We start from the raw sequence: 14,275 nt of genomic DNA on the forward strand, positions 1-14,275 counted from the left end.
CTACTTGGAGTAGGATTTCTGGAGTCCTAATTGGATTAGGACTGGAAATCCTACTTAGATTAGGACTGGGAGTCCTACTTGGAATAGATTCCTACAATCCTAATTGAATTAGGATTTTTGAATTCAACTTGGATTCCTACTTAGAGTAGAATTCCTAGAAGTCCTAATTAGATTAGAACTTCGAATTCAAATAAGTGTCCTAATTGGATTAGGACTAAAATTAAATAAGTTCTAATTGGATTAGGATTTCTTAAGTCCTAATTAATTATTAATCTAATGAATTAAGATGACTCCTAATTGGATTAGGATTGAAGAGTTCAATTGAGTCATAATTCATTTGAGTTCTAATTGGATTAGGACTTACATGGATTAAACCCAAAATTGGTTCATCCTTAGACTAAGCTTAATTAGATTAGGACTTAGCCACAAGGAGCCCCCCTAATCCTCCTTAGAGGAGGACTAGGGCTAACCAAGAGGAGGGGCGTACGCCCCCTCCGCCTTTTCTTCCTTGGTGCGGCAAGACAAGAGGGGCCGGCGCCCCTCTTGGAAAATTGTTTGGAGCTCCTAAAAAGTAGGAGCTCCACATGCTATTTAAAAGGATCAAAGGGGCAGTACCTAGGGCAATTCTTCCTCTCCTCTCCCTTGTGTCGTGGCCCCTTCCTCCTCTTGGTTTCAGCCGCAAGCAAGGAGAAAGCAAAGAAGGTCTTGGCAGCCTCCTACCTCTTCCTTCATCCAACGCAGGGAAAAGAAAAGGGCTGCAAGGTGCTTTGATTCTTCTTCAAGTTTCATCCTTTTTCTACTTCGTGTGGATACCCGCAGAGGCCGGACGCGTGTGCGGCTTCAAGCGAACCTTCATCCTAAACCACGAACTTTAGTTTGCGGTGATCATCTATCCGCACAAGGTAAAGATCTAATCTTCCTAATGGTTTAAAAGTTTTTTAATCCTAATCTATCTACGAACGGTTTTTGAAAAATATTTATGAGATGAACGTCGATCCCGTGCATGCCACTTCCGCTGCCATCTGAATTTTTTTAATTTTCTGCGGCATGGGCGAATTCCCAACACTACATGATTTGCATCTTATATAAAAGTTCAAAACTTGTAGTTTGCCGATAACTAAGCCAAAAACTGATATCATAATATTATTTTTTTTAAAAAATAAATATCACTTATTTATGCAAAGCCTTCTTTTATTTTTCAATTTATTTCTAACTACTAAAACGATTAGTACTTCATTGTTGTTATAGCTACATTTTACTTTTATGTAATAATTATTTTATATTGCAATACTTCAATATTAATTTACTTTATTTCTTCCTACATCATGGGGGTATTTTACTAGTAACATTTTTTTATTTTACTAGTAATTATTTTATTGTTGTTATAGCTACATTTTTTTTATTGAAGTCACCGCATCTAATTAAATGATTTTTCTTGTGTTGAAAAAGAATCGCCTTTTCGCCCAATCTACATGGAGTGGCGAACTGCAACCGATTGCATGTGCGTCGCGCACGCGGCACGCTTCTAATTAAAGACTTTTATTTGGACAAGCCCAGATAATTCAAACCCCGCAACGGCTATTTGTCGGAGCGGAACTGGTTGCACCAGCGAACAACGTAACACTAATGAAATACATCTATGTGCCAGCCGTTACATTCAGCCTGAGGGGCCGATTACGCGCTTCTAAGAACTCAGAAACGATTCTGGCGGAGCACCGGAGCAGGCGCTTCCCACTTTTCCGCTTATTTGAATTCGAGCCTCTCCCTGCCCCCTTCATCTCATCCAACTTTCCGCTCCCATTTCTCTCCTCCTCACTCGCTTCCTCGAACGACCAAATGGAAGCCCTACGAATTCTGAAGCCCTCATCGAGAGCGATCACTTCCCTTCTGCCCACATCGCCATCCTCCGCCGGACGGAAGGCGAATTTCGGTCGTCATGCTGCCAGATCCGGCCGGGAGAACAACCCACCGGTGCATCCCAACGTCCAGATCGACCGTCCGACCTCGCCGTCGGTTCCCAATAAGTCTCTTTCCCAGGTGGATCGCTCCCTCTCAAAAGAGAGCCGTAGATCGGACGCTTCAGCTGTCGGATCTTTTGATCCTTCGGTCAAGGTCCCCTCTGCTGATACCCTAGTTTCTTGTTTATGTGTGAATTAGTAGTGATATTTGTGGAATTTCTCTTGTAAATAAAGGAATATAAGTGTCTTTTTTAAGAACCCTAATTAAAAATGGTTTTGGCTCCGGGAATTTAAGGTACTTTCCAAATTGATCTTTAGTTTCAATTTTGAATTTGATCAAAATTTCATCGAAGCTTGGATCGTGCAAATAGAAATTGGTCAAATTTCCATTAGATCTCCGTTTCCCCCCTTGAGAGATTTGACTTATTGGGCTAATACCAGCAGTTTCTAGGTGGAGAAATTTTGTTATACTAAGTTTGAGTCCGGCAATTTTGATGTTACGATTTACACTTGCTCTTTAAATTGGATTTTGATATATCTTTTCATTCTTTTGTAGGTTGTTGTGAGAGTGAGGCCGGAAAATGAACAAGAGGACAGTCAGGTGGTGCGGAACATCTCCTCCGATTCCTTATCAGTTGGAGACCGTATGTTTACGTTCGATTCTGTTCTTGGTCCACATTCCACGCAGGTATGAACACCTTCCATCTCCGGGAAGGTGGAGTATAATATAAATCTAGATTCCGAAGAACCTGAGTTGATCTGTTGTTGATATATTAAATCACTTTTGCTCAGGAAGATGTATTCAAGTTGGTTGGTGTTCCTTTGGTAAACAATTCTTTGACTGGTTTCAACACTTCAATAGTATCTTATGGACAGGTAGTATATTTATAGCAAGCAGGTTTAGGATTGTGTCTCTTTGTCTTTCGCAACAATTCTATGTGATCTAGAGCTCAGAAATTTTTATATCTTATTAAATGTGAAATCTCGACAGACTGGAAGTGGAAAAACCTACACAATGTGGGGTCCACCGAGTGCCATGGTTGATGGCCATTCCACCAATAGCTCCTTGGGCATAGCGCCTCGTATCTTCCATATGCTGTTCTCAGAGATTGAAAGGGTGGGTCTCCATGTTTTCTATAGACTATTCTATAATTTGGTAGAGCTCACTGTCACTTCACCTTCGTTGCATGTGACAATTCAGCTTGATTTAAATATAAATTTTCATTTCTGTGATGACTGATCATTATATTTTCGTATATTATCATACAGAATCAAGAGAATTCAGAAGGAAAACAAATAAATTATCAATGTCGGTGTTCATTTCTCGAGGTGAGTTATTTGCTTTTGAACAAAGTGAGCTACTCTGCTTCATGTATATGAGTTGTTAATCCCATTATTTTTGAGGTTCTGTTTTATAGGTATATAATGATCAGATAAATGACTTACTCGATCCAACACTGAGAAACCTTCAGGTAGATGGGTTTTAATGCTTCATGTTGGTGTTTTAGTATTTGCTACTTGTAAGTCATTTTATATAGTGGGTGATCATTATATCAATATGGATGAACTTCATCGATGGCAGAAAAGAGATGATGCTAAAAATGGTTTCCATGTGGAGAATCTTACTGATGACTATGTGACCACAGTTGAGGATGTTACTCAGATTATAGTCAAGGTATTTTTCTGGTATATTTTTCTTGTGAGTCCTTTCTATTATTATAGGATTAAGACTACATGAAACGTAATCTTTTAGCTGTCGTTAAGATGGTTGATATGCTACAAGTTGACCTTTTAAGCTGACACTTGGTAGTTAAGGAGGTGTTTTTTGAGCCCACAAAGAAATATGAAATATTTCTCCCTAAACCCTAAACCCTAAACCCTAAACCTAAACCCTAAAACCCTAAACCCTAAACCCTAAACCCTAAACCTTAACTCCTGAACCCTGAACCCAAAACCCTAAACCCTAAACCCTACCTTGCAAGCAATTAATTCATATGCTTTAATATTTATTTATTTATTTTACTTTCCTCGGAGGCACGATGAGTTTCTTTGGACTTCAATACATCTCATTAATTTCTTTACCATAATAGTACTACATGCATATATTCATATGCATACAAAGGTAGTACGTACATATGTAAGTAAACGTTACATACATACATGCATTTTATATTCGGGCATGTGCATTACATGTTGTTTTTGGCTTTAAACTCAGTAGCAGGAAATTTCTATCTAGGGTAAAGATCAGAGAGAATCCAGAGACATGAGAGATAAAGGCAGGTAGATGGTGTTTTTTGTTGAGTGTGTGTATATGCCTGAGAGAGGTGAAGAGATGGATGGGATTGGTGGTTTGAGAGAGAACATGGTCAAGAGAGGCATAAAAAGATGGGAACAAAAGAAAATCTATTCATCTTCATATATTCCCATTACATGCCACTATAATATCCAATATGTACAATAAAGTTTTCAAAGCCCAGTATTTTTTGGAAATCAAAAATTGAAAGGTGGAGCTTTTAAATTCTTAATTTTTAATGTAGTGTACATATTTGTAAATATGCCAGTGTCTCTGCATGCATATTATTAATGTACCACATGAGCCTTTTTATCGATGGATCTTTCTTTTGGAACTTTGCCATGCCTAAAACTCATGACAGTGCCAGTAATCGTAGAATAGTTGGCATGTTTTCATTTCCAGTATTCTTGCATGATATGACATCAGAAATATAATTTTTTGTCATCATTGGTATGTGAGCCATAATTGATTAACCTGATTCTTTGAACTTCAAAGCCAAAAGTAGCATTGTTTATCATCAATAAACTCATGATAATACATCATCTATTATGCAAACATTGGAAGATTACTTTGTCAATATGTGTTGTTCATGCAGTTCTGTAAAAAAAATCAAAATTTTATATCTGTCCCTTATCTGAATTATTTCTGCTGTAGCTTGAGTTTATCCTGTCATATTATGAACATATATCTCATTTCTTTAGCTTGTCTTATATACCAGTTTTCCCCCTAGTGCCATCTAGATATCAATGAAAAAAGAAAAACATTGATTTGTATTATGTACTATTTTGTAGCTTGGAATTTCATTTTTTTTTTGCAGTTTGCATGCTCTGTTATTGGAATTATCTCCCTTTTCTAAAATTTTCTTTATGCTACAGGGGCTCTCAAACAGAAAACTTGGTGCGACAGCTATAAACTCTAAGAGTTCGCGTTCTCATATAATATTTACTTGCATTATTGAGTCCTGGTATAAGGTATTTTTTTTTTAAATTATTGGAGTTGAATTGATTTTTTTTATGCCTAAGAATGACCATCAAAGTAATTTCTGGTTATGATGACACTGAAGATGATATCAATTTTCCTAAAATGTATTTTTCTTTGAATTTGGGTATGTTTTTCTTTCATTTGATCTCTCTAGAAGAGATTATCTGGAATACATGTCACCTCTGCTTGGTTGTAAATATTATAGAGCATTGTACTTGTGTTTCAGGGATCATCATCAAATTGCTTTAGTAGTTCAAGGACTAGCAGGATCAGCCTTGTTGATCTTGCAGGATTGGATAGGGATGAACTTGAAGGTGTTGGCAAACATCGTATAGGTGAAGGAAGACATGTTAAACGGTCTCTTTCAAGGCTAGGGTAAGATTCTCTTGCTGTCATAACGGTTAAGCTGGTAACTAAGAATGCTGGAGAAGAAAACAATTACTTAGCTTTCTTCTTTTGCTTCATGCTTATTAATAGTATTGCACACTGAATTTTTATCAATTTCCAGCTGATGAAATAATCTTCACAGATTGATAAGTATGCCAATTGGAAACAATTTATTTTGAATGAATGCGTTTTAGAGACTTAAGTTCTAGATAAGACCTAGGGACCATAGCTCTTAGAGATACAGTTGACATGGAAATATTACTTGTCTAATTTTTGCCTTGTGTTATGCTAAATATTGGTGAATTGAGTGCAGACTTTTTTCCAAAGCATATTTGTCCCTATTATCTCTTTACTTGAAAGGGGAGAAACATGACAAGTCATCTGAAATAATAAGTCAGGATATAATTGCATTTGCGCAAACACAAAAAAATCCTATATGTAACTGACTGAAGAGATTCCAAACATCCATTAAATCCAACCAACCATTAAATATATTCTAATCTTGAATCAACCGCATGTATTAGATGTGCAGGACTATTAAAACCAACATTTGTTGTGCTGATACTGGGCCCCATACCGGTTGTCCGACGGCATGGGTCGGTATGCCTCGTGTCGTGCCATGCCGGCCCTATATCGACACAATAGAGGTAGGAGAGAGAGAAAACAGAATAGAGGAAAAGAGAGAGAGAGAGCAGGGAAGGGAGAGAGAGGAATAGGTAGGAGGCAATGGGTTTGCCGACTTTAACTTAAAATTAGCAAAAATAAAAGAGGCCCCCTTCGGGCTCCTGCTTCGAATGAAACAAGGGACCGAAGGCGGAGCTCTACCTCTGCATCTCTCCGGCCTCCACCAGCCGACCCCGGCCGGCCTCTCTCCTCCTTCCTCTTCCTCTCCCGCTTTCCCCTGCTCTCTCTCTCTCTTTTCCTCTTTTTCCTTCTCCTTCTTCCCCCTTCGGCGACGGGGTCTTGTTTTCGTTGCCGGAACCATCCCGGTCCACCGCCAGTATGGCTCAGGACTCCCCGAACCAGGCGGTTTGGGATGGTTCCGCCGACAATGGTTAAAACCATTCATGTAATCAACAATTCTTTCCTAGTTATAAATTCTCACTGCCAATGACTTATTAGCGGGCACCATTGTTTTTGAGACACATGGTGCGAATGCCACCATCCAGCTTCAAACCTTAAGCTTTTCTAGCAGGAGAAAGTTGCAAATAACCTGAACTAGGTCCTATTGCCTATTAAGGGGCACCTTTTCAGTCTACTAAGGCATCTTTCATTGTAGAAACTACATAAGATAACCTTGGAAAGGATTAAACTACTAAAAGCCTTTGAATCAACTACATGAATCACATGTGCAGGAATATTAAAACCATTAATGTAACCAACAAGCCTTTCCTAGTTATAAATTCTCACTGCACATTTATTTCTTGGGAAACATGTCGTGAAGACCAGCAAACAGATTCAAACCCAGACCTTTTCTAGCAAGAGAAAGATGAAAATAAGCTGAAGTAGGTCCCATCGGCTATTAAGAGGAACCCTTTTAGTGCTTCTAAGGCATCTTTGGTTATCCAAACAATTTATGCATCATCTGAAAAAATTCAAACTACTGAAAGCTTTTGAATTCATCATTTAATAATTTATCTAACATTAAAAATGTTGTTTAGGAAGTTCGAAAAGGCTATATAACATTACCTTTATAACTGATTGTACTCTATGTTTTGTATGTCTTATAGCATCATGGTATATGTTTTGAGATCTACTTGGATTTGTTTTTAATCATTGACATATATAAGATAAACAATCTTCTATGCTATTTAATAACAGTTCTGGTGAGACTGTGAAGGGGGTCAAAGTGTGTTTCAACTGTAAAGTTCGGTAAATACGTTCCTTATTGATAGGCAGCTCATCCTTGTATTATTCCATAGGGAGATTGACAAGTGTAGACACTATAGAGTTTATTTTGCAAAAGCTATATATGTATCGGTTTCCTAAAAAGAGAAGAAAAATCCTGTTATCCTACATATGAAAATCATTTGAAAAATTTAGAATCTGTAATTTAGAAGTTTCTTTAGCCCCATGAAGTTGCAAAGAAAGAAAAAATGTGCCACCTATATAAAAACTGTAAATATTAGTAAAGATATAAAATTTTGTTATCTATTCTTGATAAGTTCACTCACTTTAGAACTTTAAGTTTACTATTGAACTTTTTTTCTCAGCAAAGCACCTGCAAGGCAATACTTGACAAAAATAATAATTATTGTGAGAAAAGTAAATGAAAGAGATAGCAGGACATAAATCGAGATGACATTTCTCTTGCTCCTTTGTTTGCTTTTATCTTTTCCACATAGTCAAGTTGTAACGATCTAGGACCTCACCCAAAAAAGCTAGTTAGAAGTTATTATTTAGATTCATTGGGTTTGTATAAGTACCTAAGATCTCCCTAGCACACAACCGATGCAGGAATAAATATAAGTCCGAATGGATCTTCACATACTCTTCCAGTTTAAGCTCTGGCATCTTCACCAAGCTAAGGGTCTAAATCCAATGAAATCCAATCAGAGGCACCATGATCGGCTTATAATTAGCCTTAAGAAAGCCTAGGTTTTATTGTACCCTAGCATGGGCTATGGGCTGGGTCCACTTTGATAACATTATAATAATAACTGAAAATCTCGCCCAAAACAACTAGCCAAGAAGGTACTATTTGGTTCCTTGGCCTTGTATAAGTACTTAAGATTTCCACAGTGAACAACCGATGTATGATTAAACACACTTCCGCACTAGTCGTTACACAAGTAGTTTGGGCAAATGAGTAAAATTCACATAGTTGGAGATTTCTTGGAAAAGGAAGGGAAGGAAGGGGAAAATTAAGGCATAGTGGCTCTTGGAAGAACTCAGACCTATTATGAGTTATTTTGGTGGCTTCTAAACAAATTCAAACCTTTCAAGAGTAGTTAATTGGGTCTTAACTATTGGGACATGGTGTTTCTAGTTTTTTCCCATGTAGGTAGGAATTTGTCATTGGGGTGTGAAAAAGATAGATTCTCCATTTCTAGGATATGGTGATGCTCTGGTTTATATCTGGTGGATTGGACTACTTTGGTATTCTCCCAGTTTGGTGCCAACTACCCATGTACTTTGTCTTTGGGCCAGAATATATTGATGCATCATTTCCAATGGCACATCTAACATGTATTGTTTATGAATAAATGTGGAGTTTGTTATTGAAGAATGCTGAGTAAAACTAACCTTTTTCTTTGTTCATCCTCTGTAGTTTTGTTCATTTCCTGATTAAAGGCTTCTCCTATAGGTGCAGTTCATAGTGAATGGATTGAAGTTGGCTAGTTTCTGAAGATTTGGATTTCAATTGGCCAATCACTATTTGGCTATGACTTATAGTTGGAATTCCCTTTTTTCATAAGATAGCTATATATGATATGCTTTGCCAATTAATTTCCTTCTTTTTTTGTTTTCTAGTGAATATTATTATCAATTGTATAATACATTGTTGCATATTAATTATCACATGTCTGCATCATTCCGTATTATGTTGGACTCGGTATGACGTAGTACTTTATTCTGCACTACTCAGCTCGTGTTGCATTAATCCACCACATGGCTCACTTGTTAAATAACACGTGCCACTCTGAAAATCACATATGTGAGCAACATATTTAAATCTTCATTTCGGTTTAATATTTTGAATATAGCACTTAGAACTATGTAATTATTTTAAATTTAGCTTGACTATTGTAACATTTTCTTCTTTTGGATGATCCAGGAAGCTAGTAAACATTCTTGCAGAAGTCGCAAATTCTCGAATGGAACTGAAGATTCCATATGAGGATTCCTGCTTGACACATTTACTGCAGGAGACACTTGGTGGCAATGCGAAAGTTACATTTCTTTGTACCATTTCCCCAGATGACAGGTACTGCATAGGAATATATATATATAAATAATTTATTAGTTTCCAGAAATAATATTTGACTGTGGTAAATGCAGATGCAAGGCTGGCACATTGAGTACGCTAAGATTTGGAGAACGAGCAAAACATATACAAAACAAGGCAGTGATAAATGAAATAACAGAAGATGATGTTAATGGTTTGAGTGACCAGATTCGTCAGTTAAAAGTAAGCTTATTATAGAAGAGTATAAGTGTTGTACAATACTATTTGCTGAATAAAAATAACATTCATTTATGTCTTCTTGGCTACAGGAAGAGCTCATAAGAGCAAAATCATATGAGAGCAACCGTATTGCAGCTACTGGTGGATACTTTAAAGGACATAATGCTCGTGAGAGCTTGAACCTTTTGAGGAAGAGTCTCAATCGTTCTCTGATTCTACCTCGCATTGATATCGATTCAGAAGAAGAAGTGGACGTTCATGAAGTGGATGTAAAAGTACTGTGTCAACAACTGAGCAATCTTTGCTCGTCATCTGAAGATAACTTGGAGGATATCTTGGAAAACAAGAACTCCTTAAATGTTAATCTCTCTGAAGAAGGTCCAAACACTGAACTTGACAATAGTAAAGGCACACTTATGGGTGGCTCTGGCAATCATGAATTTAATATTAGCTTCTGTCCAGCACAAAGTAGACTTGATGAAGTGCATTCTGAAATATGTGAGCCTCCAAAGACCAGTAATGGCAGTTCTGTATCTACTGAGATTCTAGTTTGCCAAGATGTTTCCAGTAGTCCAGGAAATGATCCGCTCCTACGTTCATCTAGAAAGTCCACTCTTTCAGTCGTTCCTGGCCAGCAATTGCCCACGCTCCAAGAGCCGACTCTAAGTTCATCTCCTAAAATCAATAATAACTTGAAGCAAAGCATCATGTCATCAGGGGTTTCAGCTGAAAAGAACAATGCATCCGAGACCTTCAGTAAGAGTGGCCTTATCCGATCTTCCTTGCGGTCGAGCAAAGTCAGCCCAACCGAGTCATTGACTGCCAGCCTTCACCGAGGGTTGCAGATTATAGACTATCATCAGCAGAATTCAGCTGCAAAGAGTTCATTTGCTGGCTTTTCCTTTGAGCACTTGACAACGATTTCATGCCAGCCAGTGGACAAGGTTGACATCAGCAGGCAAACATTGCCTGAGGATGGAGGCACAGCTCCACTTTTCCTGTGTTCAGCCTGCAAGAAGGTGGTAGACGTTAATGGCGTCAAATCAGTTAACTCAGATATGCAGATTGTGCCATTCAATAAAGGAGGCACTACTAAGGTATTGCAGAAACTTGTGCTAGAGGAATGCCAAGAAATTCTGTTTGCTGGAACTCATCATTTTGGCTTGGCTTGTGGCTAATTTGTTTCTCTTGGTGAATCAGGATAATGATAACCATTTTGGCTTGGCTTGTGGCTAATTTGTTTCTATTGGTCAATCAGGATGATGATAAATTTTCTGGAAGCACTGCCAGGAGGGAGATGGGACTCGAAGCTCTTTGTTTGGAGCAGGCAGCTACAATCAAGCATCTGAATTCTCTGGTAATTCCTTTATTTAAGATGCCATCCTTAATCAAGGCCAATAATACTTGTTACTTTGACACAATTATTGCTGAAAAATTATGCAGGTTGATGAGTATACAAAAAAAAAGTCACAAAGCTCAAGTAGTGAACAGAATCAGGTTGCTGTGAGCTTAACGGATGGTGCTATGGCAATTATGGAGCACAAAAATGAAGATCACCTGGTTGGTACCTATACTTCATCTTCTTGCTACCTCTGATTTTTTTTTTTTTATGTTTTTCTGTAACTATTGAATGGTTGCAGCTTTTGAACCACAACTCCAAGAACAACACTGAGGTCTTGAAGCAAAAAAGTCTATTGAAAGAACTCCCGAATGACCTAGATTGTGATAATAAGACTTCTTTTGACATGATCGAGAGAGAAGCACTTCTTATGGAAATTCAAAGCTTAAAAAGCCAGTTGAAGTCCCATAAAGATGTGTCTACCTATGATTCTCTCCTCGAGCAGATTAGAAATGGTGGCACCCCTTTTCCTGACAAAGGAGGGGATGAGCTTGAGAAGGAAAGACAAAGGTGGACAGAGTCAGAGAGCAGGTGGATATCTTTAACTGAAGAGTTGAGGCTTGATCTTGAATCCAACCGTAGGCTTGCAGAGAAGAAAGAAATCGAGCTTAGTCTCGAAAAGAAATGTACGGCAGAGTTGGATGATGCACTTCATAGAGCTGTCCTTGGGCATGCTAGGATTGTTGAACACTATGCCGAGCTGCAGGAGAAGTACAATGATTTGCTTCAGAGGCATAGAAAAGTCATGGAAGGACTAGCAGAGGTGAAGAAGGCAGCTACAAAAGCAGGACGGAAATGTTCTGGTTCTGCTTTTGCTGCAGCTCTTGCTGCAGAGCTCTCCACCGTGAGAATTGATAGAGAAAAGGAGAGGGCATATCTAAAGGAACAAAACAGGAAACTAAGAATTCAGCTCCGGGACACTGCAGAAGCTGTACATGCAGCTGGGGAACTTCTAGTGCGGCTGAGAGAAGCGGAGGAAGCAGCTGCAGTGACTGAGGTTGGTTTAACAATCAATTTGGTTTTTCTGGCTAAATGTCTAGTTCTAAATGCTACACTTCTTTATTGATTGCTTGTGTCACCGGAGTAATGTTTTGATTTTGATATTTGTGCATTGGGAGTTTTAACGACTGATGAAAGACTAATTTACTTCGACTAAGTGTTGTTCTATTTATCAAGTTTAATTTCCTTGATGCAGGAGAAGTATGGGAGAGCCCAGCAGGAGGTGGAGAAGCTGAAGAAGCAGATGGAGAAGATGAAGAGAAAGCATACAATGGAGATGGCTACTATGAAGCATTACCTTGCAGAGAGCCGATTACCAGAATCTGCTTTGGAGCCCTTCTTCCGCCATGAATCTGAAATCGAAGAACACCGACGAGCTCCACAGCCAGATGACGACGAAGCATGGAGAAATGCATTCAGACCTTCATACCTGTAAAGCTCCGACTGCAATTCCCGTGAAGTTGGGATTCCACAGCTCTGTGATTCAGTGCTAAAGATGAGGTTGACCCGGGGATCTGGCTCGGATCCCATTGTTTCCGAGATGTGAGTTTGGCATTGTTCTGTTTGGTATCTTATTGCAGGACGATATGTAGCAGAATTTAGAAAGTTTTCATCATTTCTTAGTTCCTGATGCTTGTATTCCTCTTGTTGTAATAATGAAGAACTCAGGTTAAGCTTTTATAAATTGCAGTGTGATCAGAGCTATAGGTGGATTGGATTGACCTGTTCTTGATTTGGAACTGATCCCTAACTCGGTCCTATCTAATCGAAAGTTATTTGCATCAAACTTGGATTGAAAAGAATAATCTGTACTGGTTGGATTTGGATCGATAAATATCTCAATTGAAGCTGAATCAATCTGAAATGATTCAACACTACTAAAAACATTAACATTTCAAAATCCTCTTGATTTTTTTTAAAAAAATATTATTTTAATAATAAATTCAAATATAGTTAGCCATTACTGTTGATGATAATCCATGTGTGAAATGGGTTGTTGATAATGTCTGTAATCTTTTCATGTTATATTATTCATAAAAATGATATACTTGATAATCACTTTTTACATGTTTATTTTTATTTGTGTTTTGGAACTTTTTTTCATCAGTATGACCGGAAAGACTTAATGGATCGACATAGTGATCTATAAATTTTACGCGTTCTAACTTGAATGAAAAGAGATTAGGCTTGGGTTCAATTCTCTTGACCCAAATTGAATATAGATTGGATATAGGTTTGCAAATTCTTAGTCGAACACCATAGGGTGGTTAAATGAATGAGTCATTTGTGAACAGCTTGCGTTCAGCTCTAAAATTAGCTGGATACTGGATCAACAAATAAAGGAGCCCAACGTGAACCCGGATATCCTGCTTGAAAAATAAGCAATCTAGCGAGGCTAACTCACTCATGTTTGGCTTGATATAGCTCAAAATACAAGCAAAATTTAAGGTACACATTACTTGCATTGATAAATTTTATTTCACCTCCTTTAGAACTTAATCTTATGGCTAGGACATCAAAAGTAAATATAAAAATCATTAGATCGGCCACTAGATTATGATCTAATAGCTCACATTTGAAAGAGGAACCCCGGTACTAGTTCCCCTAAAGCTGTTGCCCCTCCAAATTTTCCCTCACTCTATCCCGCGACTGCGGAATCCATCTAATCTTTTGAACCACCTTAAAACTCCATTATGTTCTGCAAGAAGCTTCTTTTCCCTCTTATTCCCCCTCTTGAGCTTTTCAAAGAAGCTTTTTATCCCTCTTATCCAAACTTTTTATCCCTCTCATCCTCCTCTTGAGCCTCTCAATCTTCGATCATCATAAACTCCTCATCTCTGAGATTTGCGGCCCAAAGGTAGAGGTCTTTTATGAAGGTACTGATATGTTGGTGCTAGAGATGACAAATGGGTCTGTTCAAGTCAAATAAGAGTAGGCTTGGATTTCCGTCAAACTAAACATGATTCATTTGTTAAATAGGCCAAAAATCCATCAACACTAAAACTAGCCTCTTTATCAAATTGATAATTTAATTCGACCTGAAGATCCATTTAATAAATATGTCCGATTAGGTTAAATATATTTTAGATGGGCTAAATGGGTTTTAAAAGGTTTAAACAAGTTAAACA

General features: G+C 38.0%; 1 protein-coding gene across 2 annotated transcripts; it reads left to right on the forward strand.

Moving 5' to 3' along the window:
- Window positions 1-1,669: 1,669 nt before the first annotated feature.
- LOC103723934 (kinesin-like protein KIN-12C) lies at window positions 1,670-12,831 on the forward strand. 2 transcript variants are annotated; one of them, XM_039118821.2, is made up of 16 exons: window positions 1,670-2,037; window positions 2,515-2,646; window positions 2,751-2,834; window positions 2,950-3,075; window positions 3,228-3,287; window positions 3,377-3,430; window positions 3,541-3,633; window positions 5,127-5,222; window positions 5,459-5,607; window positions 9,398-9,547; window positions 9,622-9,751; window positions 9,838-10,845; window positions 11,007-11,105; window positions 11,192-11,308; window positions 11,389-12,144; window positions 12,343-12,831. In XM_039118821.2, the coding sequence occupies exons 1-16, from the start codon at window positions 1,837-1,839 to the stop codon at window positions 12,580-12,582; spliced, it is 3,495 nt and encodes a 1,164-aa protein (XP_038974749.1). In that variant the 5' UTR covers window positions 1,670-1,836; the 3' UTR covers window positions 12,583-12,831. The 2 variants fall into 2 exon arrangements, with proteins under 2 accessions (XP_038974749.1, XP_008813251.2); XM_008815029.6 differs by having other exon boundaries at window positions 1,733-2,112.
- The last annotated feature ends 1,444 nt before the right edge of the window (window positions 12,832-14,275 follow it).

Source organism: Phoenix dactylifera, chromosome 9 (genome assembly GCF_051530095.1).
Source record: "Phoenix dactylifera cultivar Ajwa chromosome 9, Ajwa_hap1_PhDact_Kaust_v1.1, whole genome shotgun sequence".
NCBI lineage: Eukaryota > Viridiplantae > Streptophyta > Magnoliopsida > Arecales > Arecaceae > Phoenix > Phoenix dactylifera.